The sequence below is a fragment of the Thalia democratica genome, chromosome 3 (assembly GCF_965202585.1).
Source record: "Thalia democratica chromosome 3, ktThaDemo2.hap1.1, whole genome shotgun sequence".
NCBI classification, from domain to species: domain Eukaryota; kingdom Metazoa; phylum Chordata; class Thaliacea; order Salpida; family Salpidae; genus Thalia; species Thalia democratica.
In genome coordinates, this window is record NC_139167.1 from 46,290,423 (window position 1) to 46,316,196 (window position 25,774).

At 25.9% G+C, this 25,774-nt stretch overlaps 1 protein-coding gene across 1 annotated transcript in view; it reads right to left on the bottom strand.

Annotated features, from left to right (window-relative positions):
* Positions 1 to 2,560: 2,560 nt before the first annotated feature.
* Positions 2,561 to 25,774, bottom strand: part of LOC145832054 (membrane-associated guanylate kinase, WW and PDZ domain-containing protein 2-like) — a 39,141-nt gene continuing 15,927 nt past the window's right edge. The window contains exons 8-26 of the mRNA XM_082939418.1: positions 25,339 to 25,421; positions 25,084 to 25,141; positions 22,739 to 22,863; positions 21,072 to 21,272; positions 20,853 to 20,967; positions 20,037 to 20,185; positions 19,022 to 19,157; positions 18,162 to 18,327; positions 17,565 to 17,768; positions 13,894 to 13,966; positions 13,434 to 13,509; positions 10,109 to 10,235; positions 8,662 to 8,778; positions 7,888 to 7,966; positions 5,768 to 5,878; positions 5,377 to 5,546; positions 5,064 to 5,269; positions 4,529 to 4,667; positions 2,561 to 4,139 (exon numbers count right to left, since the gene is read on the bottom strand). Coding sequence (XP_082795544.1) covers positions 3,993 to 4,139; positions 4,529 to 4,667; positions 5,064 to 5,269; positions 5,377 to 5,546; positions 5,768 to 5,878; positions 7,888 to 7,966; positions 8,662 to 8,778; positions 10,109 to 10,235; positions 13,434 to 13,509; positions 13,894 to 13,966; positions 17,565 to 17,768; positions 18,162 to 18,327; positions 19,022 to 19,157; positions 20,037 to 20,185; positions 20,853 to 20,967; positions 21,072 to 21,272; positions 22,739 to 22,863; positions 25,084 to 25,141; positions 25,339 to 25,421 — 2,482 coding nt within the window. The 3' untranslated portion in view covers positions 2,561 to 3,992. The remainder of the gene's footprint in view (positions 4,140 to 4,528; positions 4,668 to 5,063; positions 5,270 to 5,376; positions 5,547 to 5,767; positions 5,879 to 7,887; positions 7,967 to 8,661; positions 8,779 to 10,108; positions 10,236 to 13,433; positions 13,510 to 13,893; positions 13,967 to 17,564; positions 17,769 to 18,161; positions 18,328 to 19,021; positions 19,158 to 20,036; positions 20,186 to 20,852; positions 20,968 to 21,071; positions 21,273 to 22,738; positions 22,864 to 25,083; positions 25,142 to 25,338; positions 25,422 to 25,774) is intronic.

Consider the following 25,774-nt stretch of genomic DNA (forward strand, 5'->3'; position numbering starts at 1 on the left):
TTAAAACATCAATTCCCTTTTTAAATACAGAAACTCAAAATTTAATTGTGATGTAAAATTTAGCCTAAGTAAATTTAACCTGGTGTAACTTAATTAGGCTTTACTATAATCACTTTAATTTGTGTTATGATTTTTTTTTAACAAACTTTTGTAGTACATAAGATAACAGTTATAGATTTATTCTAGAATCGAAATTCAAGCGTACAGAAATACTTGAAGGAAACTTTTTTTAGTTAGTAAACTGGAAAACTAAATACTTGTTTACAAATAAATAATGTGAAGCATTAAATTCATATACATTTAAAATTTAGTTAAAAAGCTAAAATTTTATGTATGAACTACTCAGAGTCAAAAGATTGTTTAAAAAATAATTTTAAGCATTTAAAAACACATAATTATAAAGGGATGCACGACTATTCAAATTCGGACAATTCAAATTCTTAATAAAAATTTGAAACGGCTAAAATAAAAAAAGTAATGTATATTTGTCTCAAATAAAAAATGCATATGTGAATCATATTAATATCTAGAGGCCATTTTTTGCTTTTTGCATAAAACTAAATATTTTTTGAGATATGGCTTTATTAAAGTAAAACACATAGTTATTTTTAGTAATTTCAAAATGTCTTAAAAAAACATTTAAGATTTTGCAAAAAAGAAAAAAGTTGCTTGTAGATTTTAACAAGGTCTACGTATACATTTTTTATTTTTCTCAAATTTATATTACTTTTTGAGATATAGTCTTTTAGATATTTTTTAAAGAATTTGAATTGTCGGAATTTGAGTTGTCCGAATTTGAATTGTCATGTAACCATTATAAAGAGTAGTGTTTTTTTAAACATATACATACGACGAAAAGTGTTTTTGAAAGTTTATATAAAAAAGCTTTAAGAAACTTAACATATGTTATTAAAGTTGGTACAGTGCTTCCTCGCTAATCCGGCCAAGTTGGGCAAGATTTTTTTGAAAATACGGCCGGATTTGCCTTTGGCCGGATAAGAACAAAATATCGCTTTTTTTTACAAATTATCTACCTTAGTTATATTATGAATGTATATAACGAAACGTACTATAAAATTTATGTTAGTTTAACTTATTTTACTTTATTCAAAGAAAATAGAATTAAAACAGACAAAACTAAACGAAACAAAAATTTATAAGTTCAAAATTAATGGAAAAAAACTACACTGCTTTAGGCACATTATTGTTTGCCATTTCGCAAACTTTTAACTTGTTTTTAATTGTTAGTTGAACGTGTTTTCGTTTCTTTGCTGTCTTATCCATTTTTTAACCAGATATGTTGATTGTAGTATATTAAAGTGTAACTTGCTTAGCAAAGACAAAAAAATTGCAATTGAATAATAAACAAGTTTGTTACAACTGAGCGGGAAAAGTATGAACAAGACTTAAGATTATACAAATGATACTTTATAAGACGTAACAATATATTGCTTGCATTATTATAAAACGTAAACTGAATACTTTTTCGAAGTAAAATGAAATTAAACGCAAAAAACGCTAAAGTAAATAAGTCGACTTCTCGACTAAAACCGGCCGGATTAGCGAGGAACCGGATTAGCGAGGAAGCACTGTAATGCGTTTTTAGTAAATCTTTAAACAATGAATGTTGAATTCAAAAACATGAGACTTTTATTTTTGCTGTTACTCAACTTTTAAAGATTTTTATTTAAAACTTTATCGTGATGTCACCATCAAACTGAACCTTTTAAGAGTCTATTCGTGAAAGAAAACTTTAACTGAACTGTTTTTGAAATAGAAACTGCAATCTTACTTAAAAATTGTTCGATGCTAATTACTAAAGTTTAACTACAGTTAGTTATAGAAAAAAAGTGAACCAAACTTTTATCTGCTGCTATGTAAATAAGTTAAAAACTAAGATATATTAAAGTAAATTTTATACGTATGTTTTTCTTTTAAACACACTACTAAAAACTAACCATGTCATCCAAACTACTCGACCACGAAATTTATGTAATTGCATTTCAATATTTTTTTAAGTTGGTATCTATTTAGTTTTTTTTATGTTTCTATAAATTTAATACTAGAATTTTATTATTTATGGACTTTCCAACTTAAAACTCAATAATTTAATTAACAGAATATATCTATATATATATATAGAAATTAAAACATTAAACGTAAACAAATATTACACGTTTAATTATGCTTTCTATATTAAATGGTAACTTTTGATTTAGTTATCATAATGTCTGAATCAAATGAGAAAACTTCCCCTTTAAACATTTCGGTCGAGGAAAAAAAATCTAATAAAATTAAGAGGAAGGGTCACTCCAAGTGTTTTAGTATTCAATTTATAAAAACGTACTTTCAATTACATTATAACTTACAAATGCTCAATCATAAGAATAGCCATTTACATCATTTTCTAAAGTGTTGTATTTAAAGTTACTGTAGAATATGCTCTATTAATGAGTAGAAAATAATTGTGCTACTCCACTTAAAAAAAGCCTAGACACGCCCTAGGTATTTCGACTAAGTTTTAATAAATATATTAGTTGTAAATAGTGATCATCTGTTTACATTTATTTTTGATAAGATCAGACTGGAACCTGATACAAATTCAACAATAGGTACGGGCTGGACTTTGATTTAAAAACAGATCCAGATTAAATTAATTTAAAAGAGCAATACTCAAGTTTATTATTGTTGAAAAAAACGTTTATATTTCAAAAAATAATCACACTTAATATATAACAAGAAGTTCTCCGAGTAGACACAAGTAAACCATAAAAAAATAAACCAACAGTATTTAGTACTATAAACGCTAAAAATTAAAGTACAAGTTCACAAACTGTTATACATTTTATTATAAACTCATTTGTCGTTAAAAATTTCATACAAACCATTTCGCTGTCAAAGCTAAGTTAGTTAAATGTGCTTACTTATGCTAATTAAAAGCAAAAATACATTATTTGATTGAAAGGACAATGAGCCTCAAAAAAAGATTATTTAGAAAACTAAAACTAGTTTATTAACTTTAAAAATACTGTAGTAAACAAAAAAAGAGGAGCCAGAAAAGAAAACACACCTTAGTGGATTTAAGTACCCATTTTTTGGTTTGACATACGTCACAATATTGTTAAAAATTAAATATATGAAAAATTAAAACAAGTCAGACAATGCAAATTTCGTTTCCAAATATACATAACATTGAGTTAAAATTAGATAAGCATTTACAAGAAAAATGACAAAACTGCTACTAAGATTGTAATCATTATTTATTGACTCAGCACCATCAAGTTAACATAGTAGTATCTCAATTTAACAAATATTTCTTTAAAAGTTTGTATTTTTTCTTAAATAAGTGTTTTTTTTAAAACTAAGGTTAACAGATAAAAACATTAAGTTTAACTGTAAGCTAATCATATACATCCATAAACTACTAATTATTAATAATTGTTTTTTTAAACTATTTCTGACTGGACTATTGGTAAAACTTTAAATAAAGAACATTCTATGCAGTTTTACAAGATTATAACAAAATAAAGATGATTGAAAAACCTAATTGACAAGCCATTTTAAATTAAAAAAGGAATAATTTACATCAGAATAAGTAGAATGAATTGAAGAAAAAACTTTACTACATATGTAATTATTAAATAGTTTCAAATTAAAAAAGCAGCTTCATTTTACTTGAAAAGTTTAGAAAAGTAAAAAAAAACTTTAAACACACGAATTTTGTTGAGACCTTTGTAGTAATTACAGTTATTAAGTTTTACAAAGAGTATTTTACTTAAATTCAAAGGAATCAAATATAAAAATTAGAACAATTGCTGTAAAACTTCCAATAAGTTTTATTTTAAATAAAGTAGCTCATTACATTCAAAAGTTTTATCTTTAATATAAAAGAATGTCTCACAACATATAGTATTAAAAAGTAAAAATCAAAAAATAAATAAAGCAGAAAGTTAACAAATAGTTATTCCAGTTTGTAACTACAAAACTATCATTTATTTGTTTATCTCCGGAACAGTGCCGTCTCCTTTTTTAAGCAGTAATTTAACAGTGTTTGAGCAAGCTTTTATCATATTAATTGCTTCTTGATGATTTATGTCAGTAACAACAGTTCCATTTACTTGCACTAGTATATCTCCTTTCTGTTGAACAAAAAAATTAAAAGTTTGTTGCGATCTATACTAGTAGATAATTTAAAATTAATCTGTAAATAAAATTCAGTACAAATAGTAGGGACGTAAGATGTTTTCAATTAAACAAACTATTTCAGCATGGTGTGAACTGATTGTTTAACATTTTGTAAGAAAATAAATATTTAAAAAAACTTTAGTTCCATTGGAAATCTAATCAAGTAAATTCTATGGATTAAAAAAATAGGTGAAAAAAGTGTAAGAAAACAAAAAACCTTATATAGTAAATATAAAACTATTGTAGCATCGCAATGTGTTTTTTATTTTTACAACTATTAAAGTTGTTATACTTTTGTAAGTTGGCATATGCTGATTAGTTTTGAAATATAAACAAAACAAACATTTATGCCGCTTTTAAAAGCAGGTCCATCTACTTGAACTCTTAGTATAAAAAGTGGCAGATTAAACTCTTTTCCTCCTCTAATACCAAACCCAAAACCAGAAGAAGATTTGTTTAGCTGAACTTCAAATAATTCTGAACTGTTAAAAACACTTTATAATACAAGTAATCTACATTTATAGTAAAAATATCTATACTAATTGAGTGTTATACGTCAATTTTTAATTTAATTAAATTAAACAATTTTCTGTAAACTTTTTTGAAGTTTGGTATAAAGCTAATATTGAGTTATAATAAAAGAAAAGTTTACAAAAAGATTAAATATGTAATTTTTTGTGGAAATCGGATAGACGAAAATACTTTTTTGATACCATTTGTCTAGGTTTAAAAATAAACATGCGGTAGGATTTTTAATTAAAATTTGATTTGAAAATTGAAAACTACATCATAAAAAAAAAACAATTCATATCACTATATAAGGCCATTAAAAACAAAATTTAAGTACTATACGATACACATTTAAAAACAAAAACTACTTGTCAATTTGATTTGGTAGTTCGTTATTTTGTAAAGACACAGTGGAGGAGGGTTGGACTAAAGCATCACTTGTTGACAGACTATTACTGGCAATATCATTTTGTGACTGACCAGTTTTAAAATGATTGTTTTTCTGAGTTGCATCCATTGAAGGAACTACGTCTAATTGGATATAGTCAGATGCACTACTGATCAGATCTGCTACCTTATAAAAAGTGATGTAAAATACTTATTTATTTATTTCAAAATAATATTTTTCCTTACAATTAGTGTAAAAGAAATTAAAAAACAAAGTTTTCAAATAACAAAAACCTGTGAATGTTTAAGACCTCGCAAATCAATATTGTTTATTGATACGACTTTACAGCCTTCATGCAACAACTCGCACTTTCCAGCAGGAGACCCTTCATACACTTTGCCAATAGTGTGAGGTGCGTACACTTTCGTAGAATTTTCGATACTAGGAGCATACTTGGATGCATCTGTAAATTTTTTTTTTTAAACAAAACACAGTTTAAATAACTGAACTAGCCATCAAATTTCTTTTTATACTTATTATTTCTTAATTTATGAAAGTTGTTAAAAGTAGTAAAACAGATCGTTGAATTTCAATTTAACTTTATTATAGTATAGAGAGAAAGTCATTTAGTATTAATTAAATATTTTTTCTGATAAAAAAGGAAAAGTATAAGTAAAAACATACCACCACTTGTTAATATAGAGAATCCAAAACCTTCATTACTATTTCTTTCTAATCTCACTTGTCTTATGTCTTCAACGTTGACGTAATTACTAGTGTTCTGTAATCTTGTATCTACAAAAACAACTAACTTATCACAAGTAAAAAAAAAACTTAGAAAGAAATCAGTCAAAGTAAATATTACAATATGTATAGAAGCTTTGCTTTCCGTTTGACGAACTGTCTTAGATTTACTGCGTTATGCTGATTAAAAATAAAGTGTCTGTTCGAGTAAATACATCACAAATAGTTTAAGTATATTAAAAAATAAAAAAACAAGATAAACTATCTTACAACAGAGAAACACATTACAAAAAGTAACGCAGCAGTTTAAACTCAGTCTTTTTTAGTAAATTTCAGGGTTCGTGCGCGAATTTTTTTCATTTAGCCTGATATTTTTCAAAGTAAGGAAAATCCCCTTTAGAAGGTATTGGGGGGTCTTGATTAGTACTATTGTAGTCTCCGACTTCAACCAGCTTTATCTCAAAAATATTTTGAGTTTTAAAGATTTGCAAAAAGCAACTCATAACTTAGTTACAACTGAATAAAGTAAAACTAAATTGTGAATTAGGTGATTGACCCCCCCATGCCCTTAACACGACAAATTCAGTGATAAGTTTCAAGGTAAGTGTTATATCTAATCTATTACTAGTGTAAAAATTTGATATATATTACTAAAAACAATTGTTCACTTTAATTAAGCACTAAGTAAAAACATTATTAGCAGAAGATTTATAATATAACGACGTGCATCGTCGTGTTTTATTATAATTTAAAATGAAACGCTTACACGAGTATTAAAATAAGTAGAAAATGTTTATTATATAGTATTTTGAGTAATACTTAAAATTGATACATAATTATAAATCCTATAACTCTAAATAAATACAGTGATTGTTGATGTCATATCAGATTTAAAAAGCTTACACTTAATTAAAAAACTTTTAATATTTTCTTCTAGTAAAAAAAAAGAATTGTACCTAAAATTTGTACTCCTACAAAACTTAGTACTTATACCTTAAAACTAAGTTTTAGTGTTGTGAATATCTCTAACAACTAAAAACAAACAGTAAAATATATGAATAAATTGATAAGAGTTTTAATCTAAAAAGTATTTGGTATAAAGCCTTTTAATTAGAAACGGCGTTCAATCAACTAAGTTCTGAAAAACATAGCTGATGTAAACAAATTCAAACAAACAGCTAAGTTGTTGAACTAAACTGTAATGTTTAAACTGTTTTTTTTTTATGAATTTACGTAACTATGGCGTATATAATCTACTCAAAACAAAAAAAATAATGATTCTTAACATTTTTTTAGAGATTCAACAAAAGGTTTTAAGCATTTATTTTAATAAATACTGACTGATTTTGTCTTTAATACTAAATCTTTATTTAGAAATAAATTCACATCTCAATTTGATCTTAAAAAGATTTCTTAATTTTTTTTAGCAAAAATATTCGAGCATTTGAACTGAGAAAAACTGATACTCTCAAATTTTTAAATAAAAAAACTGATTTAGCCTAACGTTTTTCAACTTTTTACAAAAAAAACTGATTTAGCCTGACGCGCACGAAACCTGAAAATTATACTTCTAATTAACTTGGACTTAAACAGTTGAATTTTGATATCTGTTTTTTAATATCCACGGAGTTGATAAAAATTTTAAACTGTATAGTTCAATAGTTTTATAATTAAGAAACTATAAACATTAAGAAAAGCTCCAAAAATTATAGAAAACTTTTTTTTGGCAACAAAAACAATAATTTTAGAAACAATTAATTTTTTAACTTATCATTAGCATTTCTTTTAGTTGTTCTTTATTTTTTTAATTTAAAATTTTATTAACAATACAATGTTTCACTCGCATGAACCAAATTAAACGAGATCATCAGTTGAATAAAATTTGAATTGATCATTCTCCTTGTATTTTAGTCGAAAATTTTTATTCTTATCAAAAAAGTAAAAAGTACACTTAATTTTTTTATATAAAAATGCAAAGATCAAAACAAAAAGTACATAGGAACTGTATTGTCATTTATAAATTTTTTAGTAAATTATCGTAACAAATAGATAAAACTTACTAGTTGACTTGTAAACCTTCCTTCTGATCCCTAACTTTACAATGTTATTTCTGGCCGCACTTCCCATTAAGCTAATTACCTTTTAATTATCAATTAATCAATTAAAGAAAAGTTAAATACGTGCAATTTTAAAATATGTTACGTATTTTCATTAAAAACAACTGAATATAAGTAAGGACCATACATACAGGGTTGCCAATAATTTTTTGATTTTTTTTTCAAGGTTTCCTAAATTTTTCTATATTTTTGAAAGTACAAGTTTTTTTCGTTTAATTTTGGTGTAAAATTAAGTTTAAGGTAAAAAAAGTGTCTTAATAGTAAAAAGATACTGAATACTACTTTAAATGTTTTTTATAAAAAAATAATTTCTAAATATAAGAAAAACAAAATTGTATGAAATATATTTTTCTTCCTAATTAAAATTTCCTCATTTTACATCTAATAATTCTTTTAAATTCCAGGCTTTTTAGTGATTTTGATCAAAATTCAGGTTTTTTTTCAAAATTAATAAATTCCAGGTTTTGCCAGGATTCAAGACTTTTTGGCAACCCTGTAAAAAGTATAGTGTACGTATGTAAAGATAGTATTTTTTATTGTATATTTTGACTTAAAGTACTCAATGCTTTTAAAACATTTTTCTTAAGAAGGTTTGATGCATAAGCACCAAATCTGAAACATACGTAAAAACAGTGTTTGTTTTATACTTGTATTTACAATTTAAAATTAATAAATAGTAAATTAATACTAGATACAACGTTATATTAAGATATAAACCTCGTTGTGCCCGAGTCTAGTAACTCTTTTACCATCGACTGTGAGCAGACGATCACCACTTTTTAATGTTCCCTCTTTTTCAGCTGCACCGCCAGGAACTATTGCTCCGATTGTTACCTGTAGATTTAAGTTTAACAACTAAAATGGTGCTACTTTGTTTATAAGTTAGAAAGACAAACAACAATAAACTAGATTAAAAATTTAAATAATTTATTATTGTAACTTTTAACTGGTGTAAAACTTCACAAAACATTAAAAATACAAGACTGCACAAAACTTCTAAAAGTACTTTCGACTGAGCCTCATAAGTAAAAATTATTAACAAAATTAAAAGAAACTAAAGTACATTGTAACTAAAATATTCAAAATGTAAACTTTTAAAGGAAATAATTACACAAAAACTTTATTAACTTGAAAATATTTCAATAGTGAAACTTATTTTATTTTTAAAAAACTTAAAGGTATTTAAAACCATAATATCCTAAACTAAGAAGAATTTCACACACAAATTTATACTTTCCCGCTAAAAACTCTAAAACGTATATACAAGCTTGAATGTAGTTTAAGTAGACCAAAAAAGTTTGTTCACAGATTAGACTTTGTAGGTATTTAAATCAATATGTTTTATAACACAAATAATATTTAAGAACTCAAAGACAATACTAACTACATGTTTTTATCTAAAAATATACTTATAAAATTGATATATATTGAAAAAACTGTTCAAAATATAGGTTTTATTGTTTGCTAACAAAAGATCTTAGTGAAACAACTTCACTGGAATATAAACAAAAACAAATTATACAGTAATCTTCCTTTATTCTACCAACATATGTTTCTGTGTGTCAACGAATCAACACACTTCATTAACTTCATTTTTGAGTTATCTTTCCCATAAACAACCCAGTTGAAGTGTGTTGATTCGTTGACACACAGAAACATATGTTGGTAGAATAAAAGAAGATTACTGTATAATTTGTTTTTATATATATTGAAATATTATTTTGCAATAAAAAATAATCTATTAAAAAATGACCTTAGAAGGTTTCATAATTAATTAAGTACTCTGCAATCCAACATTTTTTTTTGAAGAAGTAAATTCAATCTAATTTAGAACTTAAATATTCTAAAATAGAAACAGTTGTTTTGATCATAGGGTTTGACGCCCTGTTACGTAATTTCTGATATAATAAAAAAGTTTATTTCTTAATATTTAAAGGCATAGGGATACTGTAATTTTTAATATTGTGATCTCATTTCAAAGATCTTTAACTTATCAATTACTTTTAAATGATTTTTAAACTCAAATTATTTCTCAAACTAGTAAATTGAATCTGCGTGTAGGTAGGCTAACTTTGTATAGAGTCTGAAGGTTATAAAAGTCGCGTTTCATTGACTTATTTAAACATTTGTCAAGGTATTTAATAAAAACAACAAAAATACTGACATCATCAGTGTTGCCACCGAGAATACGGAATCCAAAACCACTTTCTTCTCTTTTAAGTATTACGTTTAAATAGGCATATTCACTGTCGTCTTCCATATGTTGCATCGCAGTCGGCATTTTATATTGTCTGGTAAAACAAGTCAAGCTAAATAGTGATAATGTATAAAATAAAAAAAGTTATTTACTCCTTTCTAGATTAAAAAATTCATAGATAAAATTAGCTGGTATAAAAATTTACAACTTCTTTGTATTCCATCATTAAAACAAACTTACAAACTTATAGTTATCTAAGCGGACACACAAAGGTTAACTTCATAATGTTTGTTAATTCAATAATTAATGATTAAGGGCATAGGGGAATCCACCTTGTTTTTACAATAAAAAAAATAACTAGGCTAAGAAATTCCATACAAAATTAAAAGTAACTTTTGAGATATAAGCGATCAAAGTTTGTGTGCTCCATTGGTTTCTAATAGAAGGCGCAATGCAAAAACGAGAAAGACAATTTCATTAAAAATAAATCTCCTTCTTCAAAATTTTTACAGTAAGTCCATTACTAATATTTAAATGTTTTCAACGCAGGATAATTTTAATTATAAAAAAATAAAAATATTTTTTATCTTTTAATTTTATTTATTAATACTTTTTAAATTCCAACATTCAAAGTCTTTTAAAATCTATAAGAAATGTTCTTAAAAACTTGAGGTCTCTAGCTAAAAAATAAAGGAGAATATAGATTTTTAGTGAATTGTAAAATTTACGAGAAGTTGACTTATGAAAAATTGCGTTCCATATGTTTGTATCGGAAACTTTTACAAAAACTACAATACCTCAAAAGTCAAGTATATTTATAAATTCTATAAAAACTGTCTTGTAGTTTATACTTAAGGCTTTCATATAAGAGCCAATGTTAATTTTAGGTAAAAAATATTAGATCCCACCTATGCCCTTAATCATTAATTATTGAATTAAAAAAATTAGCAAGTTAACCTTAGTGTTTTCAAATATACTATAACCGCTTTGTGCACCCATGAACGTGAACAAGAAATTTATTTTTGGGTGCACAAAACTCGTGCAAAGGAGTATGAAATTCTCTTTGAAACATAGGTTTTAAATAAAATATTCCGCAGTTTATGATGGAGAGTAAAAAGGTTTAGGCACATTTGAGGGAGTTTTAAAACTTGTATTAGATATTTCGGAGTTTATGATTAATAGCAAAAAAAGTACTTAGGCATGCATAAGGGGAGTTTTAGAACTTACACAGATATTGCGGTCAAATTGGAAATTAGTCTATATTTTCGGGAAGGTTTGAGCATAGGGTGCACAGAATTTTTTAAACTTTAGTTTAGTGGGGCGGATTTTAATTACCGGGAAAACTACAGTCAGGTTGCCAAATATTTTTGGCAATTTTTCTCCAGGTTTTTAAAATTTGTTCAAGATTATAAAATTAAGTTAAAAAACTGTGTTGCATAGCACGACTATCTTACAGCTTCTTTAAATATATTTTTTAATAAAAATTTTTTGATGATCACAAATTTTTTTAATCAATATGTCAAATTTTTTGTGTCAAATCAAGATATTAGTAGTTAAAATGTTTAATATTCCAGTTTTTTTTTCAAAATTTCTTAAGTACTAGGTATTTTCAGGTTTTTTAGCCTAAATTGTCAAACTCCAGGTTTTTCAAGAATTTCAGGTTTTTTGGCAACCCTGCTACAATACTGAGACATAATTTTAATTTTAAGCATTTGTATAGATTGTAAGCTAATGTTGAAAAATACGTTTTCAAAAAATTATATTAAATATTCTAGGAGTTGCAAAAGGTAAAGTTTCATAGTAAAAAGGAAACAAATTTCACTAGAAAACATAATTTATTGAAAAAATAGAAAAGTTGTTCAAAGCATTTAAATGACCTTTCAAAAACAGTTTTATTGTAGACCTCATCTACTTTTTGTAACTTATTGCTTTTTTTAAACGTATTAGCTATACTTATTATTGTCATTTTTTGGTAAAACTGAAAGTAACACTTCAGATTAAAGAACGTACTATCTATATTCTATGTAAAAATAAACTTTGTAATTTACTTAAAACAAATCTTAAGTTTCTTGAACTATTACTTTTGCACAATCTATAGCTGTTTTAGATTACAAAATTAAATTACAAACTGCTGTTTTACATATTTCAAAAATATCTTAAATGCGTAACAGTAGTATTAACATAAAAGTGCATTTTTTTTATTAAAACATGATTTAAATAATTATTTATTAAAAAAAAAAAACGTTGAAAAATACATAGACTTGTTTATGAATGGCTCAAAATTTACCCTTAAACTATATAAATTAATGCTAACCGTAAGTTTAGAAACTTGTGTCATCTAATTTTAACAGGTATTTAATTTTTTCATAAATACATTAAGGCCATAAAAGGGTCCAGATTTTCTTAAAGAAACTAATATTATTTTATAATTAAAAGCTTAAAATTCTACTATAAAATACTTTTCATAGATTAAAAATGTCAATAGTTTTTTTATATTAAAGTATTGCTAAAATTTCCTGTACAAATGTATAAAGATTTTTTTTATAGTCTTTTTCCTTGTATTTGAAAAAAATACTAAAAACATAACTCATTGCTACGTCTTTAAAGTAATCTTAATCTTTCCTAATATGCTCATTTAGATATTTAAAAACAATTAGTTGGAATTTAAACAAAAATTTCAATAACTTTTGAAAAAATTTCCAACAACGTATGAAGTGAACTGTTTCGTTGCCGGTTGTCTCATAATTTTCAACAATTTACTTGAAATATATTCCTACGTTTGTAGAGCAGTTAAACTCTAATAAATGCTCCTTTTAACATTTAAAACAGCTTGTGGAATTGTTTTATACAAAAAAAAAAGCTTTTAAATTAAAAACAAAAATTATGATTAAGAATTATAAACCAAAATGAATTATGATCAATATAAAATATAATTGAAACATATAACCTTAACTCGTTAAAAATTTGTTATCACTTCAGATCAATAATAATTATGTTTTGGTGTCACAAAATAACATTATAGTAGTATAAGTTACTAATAATTACTAAACAAACTGTATTAATAACTATGTAAGCTTTATAATTACGGAATTTTAAATTCAAATTAGCTACAATTATAGAAATATTCAAAATACCAGATTACTAAAACGTTTCTCAAAAAAATCCGGACAATACCAATACGCTGGAATATTACAATTTTTTTAAGTACTTGCTTTATTGAAACGTACGTCAGTTTGAATAAAGTGAATACAATTATATACAAATGAAGTAACAAATAGTAAAGTTTACCAACTCAGAGTAAGTGCCATATAGTTGAGGGATCTGTTGGTAGACTTGATAATCCTGATCCATGTAATTCCCGTCGAGTACTATAAAAATGCATTTTTAAAGAAATTGTCTTGATTAGTATTTATTGTTGCACTAATTAAGACTTCCATTAAAAATACCATAACTAAATTAAAATAGACTAAGTATAATTTTGAAAATTAAAACTTAAAAAAAAAAGTCATAACTTTGCCAATTTAATTAAAGAATTATAAAAACATAAGTCAAAGTAATTCGAAAATTGCTAAATTAAGTAAAAATTGTTTAATAAAATCTTAGTTACTTTAAACATTTGTTTGTATTAGCTAGATAGTATTTTTGATTAAGTACATAAAACTAAATGCTAAAAATGCATTAAAAAAAAACACAAGAGCTTTCAAAATACTATAAAACAAACATAAATTTATATCAAACACTAGGTTACTAACATGGCATATTAGGTCTTAAGTTTCTATGAACTGGATGTAGTTGTCCAACATATTTGTTATCATATTGCAAAGTCTAAAAATATTTTACTACTAAATTAAAATTTGATAATTGTATTTAATTAAAAAAATAATTAGATAAGTATTTACATCAGAGATAGGAGTTTAAAGAATAACTCCCTATTTAATTTGTTAAGTTTATTTAGTTTCGAAAAACGAATTATCTTTAAACATTATAATAACTAATGAAACACGATATAATGAGCCCTATAACTCTGCAGCATTGGTTCCCAACCTTTTTGATGCCCCGCACCCCTAAAATATTTAAATTTGTTCTAGCACCTTATGCAATGATTTTGTTGAGAATAGTTTGAAGGAACCATGAAGACTTGTATATCTTTTTTTTTGATAGTGTACTATATTAACAAAAATTAAATATATGGAAACTAAAAATACAACAGAACTGTGTTCAAAAGAGTTTATTCTTTTTTAATGTTAAAAACATCAGAACTCATTCTCCCCTCTGCAACGATAAACGTTTTCCGAAGGTCAAGCAAGTGAGTTTTGAGCTTATCACTTGTTATTCTACTTGTCCTATCTTAAAACTAATAAAAAATATATAATTAAATTTTAATTAAACTAAATAAAAACAAACCTATTTCTAAACAAATTTTTTTTTTTAACTTAAGTAAAAAAAAAAAAAAACTAATCCTATAACCTTTAATAAAAAAACCCCTAATGACACGTCGTTTGGCAAACACTCACAAGGTATTTAACGAAAAGTTAAATTTCTTTTTATGCAATATTGCTATGAAAAATTTAAGAATTCATTTTAAAACCACTTTAAATTTATTGACTTTTTTCTGTTTATTGCACAAGACTTTCTCAAAACGTCGCACTTTGTTGCTGATATCAATTCAGACGTCTTCCTGTGCATTCAAGCGATTTCTAGATTTTGTTTTGATTGATAAAAAAGTACTAAATCCAGACTTGCACAAGTAAGATGTCGCGAATGTGATGAGCATACTTCGTGCTTTATCACAAAGTCTTGGAAACATATTCATTGCACAACACCAATATTGTTCCAGAATTTTGCTTTTAAACTGCATTTTAAGAAAACGGTTCGTGCACAGTTTAATAGGTTTATCTTTTAGCGATTCATCATCCGGCATATAATCCAAATTAAAAGAATATGGATTCAATATTCATTGTTCAGAAATTTTCAGTTCTCCTGCTCTAAAACATCCATCAAACAATGTGGATAGTATTTCCAAATCATTCATAATTTCTTTACGCACACCTGGAATTAAAGACTTATGTTCATCTGTCACTTCTTCGAGTGATGGAAAATTTGATAAATTGCCTCTTTTAACTTGTCGACACCAGAGATGTAACTTTTCTTTGAAAGCATTTAACACTTTGTTACATTTTAATATGTTTATATTTTCCCCATTGCATAGAAAAACTCAGGCTATTCATACGGCTGAAAATATCACTCAAATAAGCTAGTATTTGAACAAACTCTTTTGACTCCATTTCTTCGACATGGTCATAGTTACATCCCTTATGAAAAGCTTTGACTTCCATTCGCAATTCGCGTTAAAGCTCTTCCACGAGATAGTCGGCAGACCTCCGTATGGAAAAGTAATACTGAAAGTTAACTACCATAATCTTGAAACAACGATTTAAAAAGGCGGTGATTTAGAGCAACACCTCTAATCCAGTTAATGGCCTTTCAAGAATTGTTTTCAATTTCGAGGGCAATTTTTTTGATGCTAAACCATGTGGATGAAGAAAACAGTGAGTATCCTGCTAGTGCGGAATATCCTGTTTCAACAAAGCAAAAAAAAATTTCCTAACATAGCAGGGGCACCTTCAATACACACAGAATAAATAACTTGGACGTCTAGGCCATGATTCGCAAAAAAATTCTTCACACATTGGAAGATGTCTTTTGCTTTGGTGGTTCTCTTCAGATCTTTACAATATAAGAAATCTTCTATTATGGTACCATCATGCACATATCTCACTAACGCGATCACTTAACTGCAATTTTTAACATCGGTTGTTTTGTAAACTGGAGAGATTTTTAAGGGACTAACTTTGATATCAGCGATAACTTGGTCCACAGTATCCGAACTTGAATCACTAATTAGACTAAATTTTAAAAAATAACATTGTTTGATAATGGCACTAATTTAAGCTTTTTTTAAGTTTCTTTCCTAGATTAATTTTTGTCATTTATACTATATATGACTTTATCACCTCTTCAGCAATTGTATGGGGCTTCTTGGTTTGGCTACCTTATAAGCCACATGGTGTGAAGCCATTTAAAGTGATTTGTCAGCAGATACAAAATCCAATTTTGGAAGTTTTCCTCGTGATTCAATGGGGATCCTTTTGCTTTCAATGATTCAACATCATGACCTAAAACATCTGCTCCACCACTTCGGCTGTTAAAGTGTTCTCGCAACTTAGATGGCTTCAAATTTGCGTTTGAAAATACAATATTACAAAACATGCATTGCGGTTTTTGCAGGCCTTCAGTTTTTTCAGTGCAAGTAAAACCAAAGTGCACATAACTGTCATTCCACTTTCATTCTTTGACATAATTAAGGACTAGGAACAAATTAAAAATTGTATTCTAAGAAGTATAAAAAGTTAATTACTAAAATATTTATTTTTTATAAGGTTTATTTAACTAAAACAATTTTTCGGTCTATCACCTCGTCAGTTTATTTTTTAAGATCTAAAAAAGTTATGAGAAGTGAGGAAAAGGCACGAAAAGAGTAAATAAACTTGGGCTTAAACTTGAAACAAAAACTTTTTATACATTTTAACATGAATTAGGTACTAAAAAACTATAAAATCAAATGTGCTAAGTAAAGCTAAAGTATTACTTACAATTAAAAACTATACACTCACATGAGTCTAAAACTTGTAAAGAACTTAGGTTTTTAAAAGATATAATAACTATAACAAACTTTAGAATTGAGTTTGAAAGCTTCATTAAGTTTATGCACTTTGAGTATGACGTTATAATCGAAACTTTAATTCTATTTTTAATGACTTGAATTGCTTGTTAGCTTTAAAAATCGATAGTTATGCTTTATTTAGTAAAATAACTGTAGGCTTGCAGTCACCAAAGTAAAAAAAAAGTCTCCTTACTTATCAAACAAAAATCAAAAGCCATCTCGCACCCCCAAGCGATGCGAGCAACCCTGGTTGGGAAACCCTGCTCTACAGGATTAATTCAAAAAAATTTAAACAAGCAAGGTCATCTGTTTTTCCAGAGTGTTCAAAAAGCTTTTTTAAATTTTGTTCCAGGTTTTATTTCATGATTTTTAAATATAAGTTTTATTGTCCCTTTTTAGAATTAGAAAAAAATCTTAAACTATTGAATATATTTATTATAAATTACATTTGACCATTCATTTTATAGAAAATCCTAAATAGACTTTATATTTCAAAATTAATTCGCTGTAGAACTTTGTAAATATATTAAATTAAGCAGTTTCAACGAACAAGGTTTAAAATAAACAAATTTTATTTTGCTTAAAACTGCTACATTTTACGAGAAATTAATAACTTGTGACTGTATTTATAGTATTTTAAACAATTTCAACAAGGACAGTAATAAATATAAATTTAAATAGATAATTTAATATGATTACTTGTTGCATTGGATGTAAATGCATGTAATTGCTAATAGGTGCTTGATTGAATTGGTCGTGGCTAGGAGCATAAGAAAAGTTATTACGCTGTATTAGTAGAATAACACAATCTCCAACTTTGTAATTTGTCAACATGTTTATGACATCGTTATGAGGCATGTTTTGTACTGGAACACCATCTATCTCTAAAATTATATCTTCTTCCTATTATAAATCAAAGATTTGTTAAACCAAGAGGATTTCTAGCAACAGCTAATGACCGTTTAAGATATTTATTACAATAATATCTAATTTTTTACAATATAAAGTAGAACTACTTTCAACTATTTAAATTTTTTTCAAATGCTCATCATACAACAATTAAACTACATATACCTTTATAACAATATACACTACTTTTTTTAAACTTGTATAAAATTAATTCTGTTAGAGCTATGAATGTTTTTCAATTAAGTAATATTGTACTAGCTACTGTAAAATAACATAAATATTCTAAAAACTCAAAGTATTGGTTAAGCTTACCAAAACAACCGTTTAAATTCACATTAAAAAATCTAAAAACTTTTAATTTGAAAGAAACTAATTAATAAAACTTACAAGAAGCATAGGGCATTTATTTTTATCAATAATGCTATCTATTCGTTGACCAAAAGGACCATCAGTAACAGAAAACCCAAAACCATTATTTGATTTTTCAACTATAAACTGCATGACACAAGGTTGTAATGAAGAAGGATGTTGCAATGAATTTACTGAAGTTGCTCTATTCACACCGAAATATAAATAATTAAGGTTTTCTTAACAAAATACAAATAGCCTCAAGTTTAATTAAATCAGAAATGTGAATTTTTTTTTAATAATTTTAAATCTTTTCAAGTAATAAACTTTTTTTATAATAAACTTATAAATTAGAAAACAACTATTTTCATAATTGTTTTAGCATTTTGATATTACCATTTGTTTTAAATACAATTATACTCATTAGATAGTCTATAGAAACTTACATAAAAATTTAAATTTTAAAGTAAATTTTTAAGATAATCAAAATTTTACATTAAAAATATAAATGTACATAAGTATACTATGAGTGTAAAAAATAATAAAAAGAAAGTTAATATAACTACCAAAAAAAGCCACATATAAGTAAATTTTGAAATTTCTTAGAAATTATTATTATAAAATTTACGAAAAAAATCTTACAAAAACAGTTTTAGTTATATAAACTGTATACTAAACTGTCTTACGTGTCGTAGATTTTAAAACTTTGATAACCACGGTTTATAGAAAATTGTAAATTATTAAACAAACAATGAAAATTAAAAACTCAAAAAACTGTGCGCACAATGTTAAAATAGATGATTCCCAGTTTTGTAATTATTTTAATACAGAATATATCCCTGTATTATAAAAATATACAGTTTTTCAATAAAACTTATGTAAACATTAAAAACACTGACCTAGATAAATGAGAATGGACAGTCTGAAATTGTGGCTGCATCTGTGGAGGAATTTTGTAACCAGGAGGGTTGTAGTTTGGATGATTGTTGTAATATTCCATGTGATGATACGTAGGTTCTAATAGAACGTCTGAAACTGTGTTATTTATATTATAATTTTAAAAGGTTATTACAGGGACGGATCATGCGGGCTAGATACGGTTCGGTAACAGAATCTGGCCTGCAACGTACTTTTTAGCTTGAAAAAAATAAATGTGAATCAACCAAAATAGAGCTTTTTGTTAAGAAATAATTTAAAACGGGCTTTTAATTTGTTTTTAATACCACTTAAGGTTTATAAAATATTACTTCATTGTAATTTTGATTTTAAAATGTCTTAATAACTTTTATAACACAACAAAGTGTTTAAAATTTTTAGTTATGCGGCCTGTAGAACTTTTTATCGAAAAGTCAGACCTGCGAAAAAACTTTTAAGTAAATCTGGCCCGCTAACTTCAAAGGTGGCCATCCCTAGGAAAAGGAGTGAAAAGACTTTAAAGAGGAAAGAGCCACATTTAATGAAAAAAACTATTTGCAGGCCAAAGTATTTTAGAAAAGTTTAAATTTCAAATAAAACACATTGTATAGCAGCAAACGTATTACGAAATAAACACAAAGTAGACAGCACAATTTAGTCATAGTAAAAAAGCAAGTTTGTAAACTTTATTTACTAAAAAAGTTTAAACTTGCTAACTCAACACTATTTGTTTTTTAGCTAAAACGCACGTAAAAAAATACTTCCTTAGTGGGCCGCAGTTTGCCTAGCCCTGAAAAGAGTAGTAAACTTAGAAATATAATTTTTGAGTTATTCAAAGCTTCGATTAGACTCTGATAACTATTAATCAGTATTAAAAAAGTTAACATAATACAGCTTTAGCTTAAAAAATTTAAATGTAGAATTTCAAAAGCAATTTTTTTTATAATTATTTGGTCTAAAAAATTATAGATACAATTACAAAATTTTTTTTTAACATACTTGAACTTTGTGGTTCAAGTCTTGCGTTCAGTCTTTCCAACTCTCGTTGAAAATCTTTACTACTTGCTGGTTCTTGTTCGTTATTTTCGTTGTTAGTGTACTCTTCTACTGAACCTTGCTCGCTTGTACTTAAAAGCAGAGGATAGCCTCTAAAATATTAAAAAATTAATAGTATTGTGTTTTTTTTTGCTGATTAAAAATATATTTCTAATATAAAAACTAATCACATTAACAATGGACAAAAGATATACTTAATTCAAATTCTAGATATTAAATATATAATATTTGAACGGATAATACAAAGCAACAAGGACATGTTAAATTATGTGTGTGTACCAGACTACTTAAACTTTTACTAAGGAAAAACAGCCTAATTTCTAAAACTAGTATTTACTTAATATGATAAAATAAACCTACAATAAAAAGTCAATTAACTAATAAACAAAAACGAATGTTAAGTAAAAACTATCGCTTAACATAAAACAAAGAAATATTAATTCTTAATATTAGTTTTTTAGGGATTTTTTTAGTATGAGTATTTTCATGATGAAAACTAGGGTTTATAACAATTCCACTAATTTTTATTCAAATTTTTTGATAGCTTTTTTCAAAGCTGAATTTCGGCCATTATGTTGTAAACAGTTCTTGAAAAGTAGAAAACCACCTGGTTTATAAAGCACATGTTAAAAAAATGTTTAAAATTAAAAAAAATAACTTTTGACAATTAAAAAAAAATCTTCTAATTTGTTTATATAACTTTTTATAAATATACTAATTAGTAAGATAAAAAAACAAGCAAATATATAAAAAACAAACCTATTAAGTTCTAAGTTAACAACTTGTCCGATTAAGATTGATTGAAACAATTTGACAACTTCTGGATGGGTATGACCTAGTACTATTAAGTCATCAACTCGTACTATTACATCTCCTGTTAATTAAAATCTTTTGAAATTATAAACCTTTAAGTGTAAAAGAAAATCTATTATCTTATAATTTAACCAACAAGAAAACTTTAATATTGCATGAATAAACCTTTGAAAATGTTTCCTGCATTATGCGCAGGACCGCCAAGTACAACTGATTTAATCTGCAAGAATTCATTAGGATTGTCCCCACCAACTATTGTGAAACCAAAACCTCTACTAGACTTTTCTATTAACACATTATGTTTAGATCCTTGAAGCTCAGATGGATTTCTTGTAAAGTTAAAGTTTGGTTGCTGGGTTTGGTAATCTGTATAGTCGTTATAATTTTTTTGGTTAAATTCTTAAAGAAAGAAAAAGTCGAAAAACATGACGATAAACACTTAAATATATATTTATTTTGGAACTGCTTTAAATGTATAAAATAAAGAAAAAAATGAAAATTTGAATTGAAATAAGTTTAAAGCAGAAAAATATATTCTATAAAAAAATACACTAATATACATATTTGTTTGAGAAAAAAAGGAGTCTAAAAAGTTTAGAGTATTTATTAAGCTATTTCATTGTTTTTGTTATCATTTAATTTTCTGTTGACAGTAAAATCTAAACTATGCATGCTACTAAGCACTGGTGATTTTTTAAGGAAAAACTCTAATTAAGTGTTTATTTGAAAATATGAACATAAATTTAGAAAAAAATCGAAAAACCTTTTAATATAAAATATAATAATTTAAACATTCTATTGACACTTCGTTAAAAATATAAATTTTTTTATCAAACTGCTACATTAAAAAAACATATTAAATATTATTTAAACATATCAAAAAAAAGTACTTAAGGTATTTATTTCAACAAACAGTTTTGTTGTTGTGTGATATAAAATCAAAAATAAGAACAAATAAAGTATTTGTTAGGTTTAAGTAAAAGCTTTGTAATCATTAAATAGTAATAACCAGAATAAACAAATGCTTTAACAATTTATTTATATACAATCTGATGTCTTATAATTTCTTTCAAGTGTCGAACCCTGATAAAAATAATGGCCTTATACAACTTGAATATGTTTAAAACAAGCAATAGAAAGCACTTAAGCCACAAAAGTTATTGTTAATAAAACACTTGAAACTTTTACAACTTATTCCAATTAGTTAAAACTTAGGTTACTTTTGTCTAAAAAATTCAGTAACAAAAACTCTATTTTAGTTAATGGAGAAAACAAAGAAACTAAACTAATAATTAAAAAACTATACAGTTTTAAACTTTGAACGTTTATAATTTTTTAAACATGTTTTCTTATAAAGACCAAAATATCTTTTAAGAGATCTATTATTAATGATACTTATTTTTTAGAGATATATTCAAAAATTAAAACATAAATTAAAAATATATATTTTGCGTTCCTTTTAACAAGAAGAAATTAAATATTTTGAACACAATTGTTTAAGAAGTTTCATGTCAATTACATTTAAAAAAATTATTTCTAATTATAAATTTTTTATAGTTTAACTTCATTTTTTATCTAAAATAACACCTAAATTTTTACGTAGCTATGAACTTTCTAGAAAGGTAAAGAAAACACAAAATAAAGTAATGTGAGTTAAAACAGTCTATTATAAAATCTATAAGAAGACAATCTAAATTAAAACTATTACCATAAATGACAAAATATTATTAGTTGTTTTTTAAACATACTTAGTTTAAAAATACTTATAAAGTTGTTTTAGCTTGAATGAATATTGTAATTAACAAAATACAGAGTGTGAAAAAAAATCTTACCAGCGACGTCTTTTACTTGAAATTCTCCAACATTTGAAAGATTTTTTTCTTCTTGGTTTTCTTTTCCTAACTTTTTTTTACTTTCCAAAACGGGATTTTCAAATTGAGTATGCTTGTTAAAATGGCTAAAAATGTTTAGTTTAAAATTATATAACTATTTGTGTTGACTATAAAATATTGCTCAATTTACTGAGTAAAGTGCTTATTTAAATAAGCTTAGATATTTTATTTTCTAAATTTAAAAATAATAAAGAATAAAAACGATTGTATGCAAGTGAACTGGCCTATTAAAGATGCGTGCAACACAGGGGATAATATAATAAGTTTATTTAATTAGAACGCATTAAAAAAAGGATCTTATCTGAATTAGACATAAAATTTTAGACTTATAGAAAACCATTACTTTATTTTGAAATAATCTATGATTAAACTTAACAATGTTACTCAGATCATAAACCTATAAACTTTAACTGAGCTCATACGCACAATTTGGCAACCTTAGATTGATTGGCACTCTCCGATTTAGACTGAAATTACATATCTATAACTCTAGTCATTTTATGCCCACTGACTAATAAATAGACAAAAAGAAATAGTTTAGTATTAAATGCGTAGCCTATTAAAATGGGACTTTTTACTAATTTGTTTTTTCAAATTATTTTATTAGATATGGCCCTAGAAAAATATCATAAGAATTTGAGTAGTCATGTAACTGCTACAAATATATTTAACATTTTACTTTCAGCAGGGTTGCTAAAGGTTTTACAATTTTTTTAAATAAGTTTTCTAAATTTCTTATAATTAAAAAAAAAATATTTTTAAGTATAAAATTAAACTTAAGGTCTTAAATGCTATAAAAGATACTGTAATGCTACTTTAATTTTGTTCTAAAAAAATATAAACATTTCAACAAAATTTATTGCATATGATTAGTTTTTCGTATCTAGTCTAAGTCTTGTTATTTTACATGAAAAAATTGTTTAAAATTCCAGACTTTTTTGGCTAAATTGTCAAATAATAGGTACTTCTAGGTTTCCATATTTTTTGGCAACCCTGTTTTAGAATGCTAGCTCACTGAATCGTGAATTTTCAAAACAACTAAAACTACAGCAACTTTTTAACTTTAAAATAAACCTATTTTCAATACAAAAAAAGCACTAAGCAAAAAAAATTAAGAAAGTTAATAAGCAAAACCTGATAACTTTTGTTCCGATAAGAATTGTTTTTTTTAGATTGAAAAACTTAATTTTAAATTTCTATTTGAATTTTAGAAGTTATCAATCGTTTGTACTGAAAACACCTGATATTTTGCCATTATTGCCTTAAAATTACGAATTTATTTTTATAGAAAATCAAGAACTTTATTTCGAAACTAAAATCTAATTAAATAATCTACTAAAAAAAAAAGCTGATTTATAAAAAACTTTAATAGAAATTAAAAAACGACCAAGCATTTGAATTAACGAAAACTGACATTTTGCCAATGAAAAACTGATTTAACTTGACGCGTATAAATTTTGCTGGAGTAATAATTACATTCTATATAAACTTTAATCTAGTAATATTGAAGTAATGCGATATAAATTAAGTTTCGACTAGAAATATTTTTTTTGAAACATAATATTTTGCTATAGATTAATTTCTTAAAATGCTTCAAACCAGTGGCGTCGCGTGGGGTGTTGCACTGCCGCAATTGCACCACCTTAAAATTTTGTAGTAAAAAACTAAGTCTCTTTAAAGTTTTAATTATTTTTTAGAACAAAATCTCTTATAAAATTCCAACTTAGACAGCGACCGTTTTGCTCTTTACACTGCCGCAAACTTTACTGACTACCGCAAATAAACTCAAAAAGCAAAATTTCTTTAAGAATTACCGAAAAATCAACATCTTGCGGTAAGTAAGCTAAGTTAAAAATTCTCTGAAACAGTTCAGGTTTTAGTATCATTCCACAAGCAATTGTAAACAAAGCTAAGCAGAGCTGAGGCAACTCGAGCAGAAGCAACTCGAGCAGGGCAACACGAGTGAAAGCAACTCAAGCAGAGGCAATTCGAGCAGGGGCAACACGAGCGAAAGCAACTCAAGCAGAGACAATTCGAGCAGGGACAACTCGAGCGGAGACAAGTCGAGCAGAAACTACTGGAGTAGGGGCAATTAAAGCGTCGGGACCTCGCTTTTTTTTCTGCACCACCTAAGAAAAATACCACGCGACACCACTGCTTCAAACTAATTTTTTTTTAATCTATTAAAAAATACCTGAAGAAAATTCTTTTTATCTTGTTCAGGTAAAAAACTAAAATTAATTACAAAACACAATATTTAAACAAATAAACATCAAAAAACTTACTCAACATAATAAGTTCCGTAAACCTTATCCATAACTTTTTCCCAACCTACAGGAAGCTCTGTAGAACATTATACAACTTAATTTAGAAATCATTTCTGTTGTAACACTATATTTCATAAAAAATAAAACTAAGGATTAAACCTTTTAACTTAAAACTATCTCAGGTAATATTAAAACATGTTCTCTCTATAATCTTAACTGTTATCAGTTGTGTAAGTAAAATGTTCACGAAGAACATGAATTTTAAATATTTACCATCATCTTCACAATCAACTAGCTTTTTTCTGTTTTTAAGATCTAATCTTGGGTCACTCCAGCTGGTCAGCTTGCTTTTATGACTAAAAGGATTTTAGTATTAACATTTTACATATAAAAAAAAATATATAGTGTAAGACTAATTCTTACTGAATAGTAATCAAAAAAAGAAAAAAACACAAAATGTTTAATTTCATGAGTTAAAGTTTATACTAATTCGTCTTAGTTTAAAAATCATATAAAAAACTGTTAAGTGTTAAGCATTAATTTTTATAGGTTTATTAAATTTAGTTTCAAAACAACTCCAGATCAAAAGTAGGTAGTCTTGTTTTTGCTTTAATTAAACATCTAAGGTGCAGTTTAAATCTTTATTATACTTAACAAGGTCGTAATTTTTTTCAACCGAAACCTAGTAGTGTATAAAAAAGTCAAATTT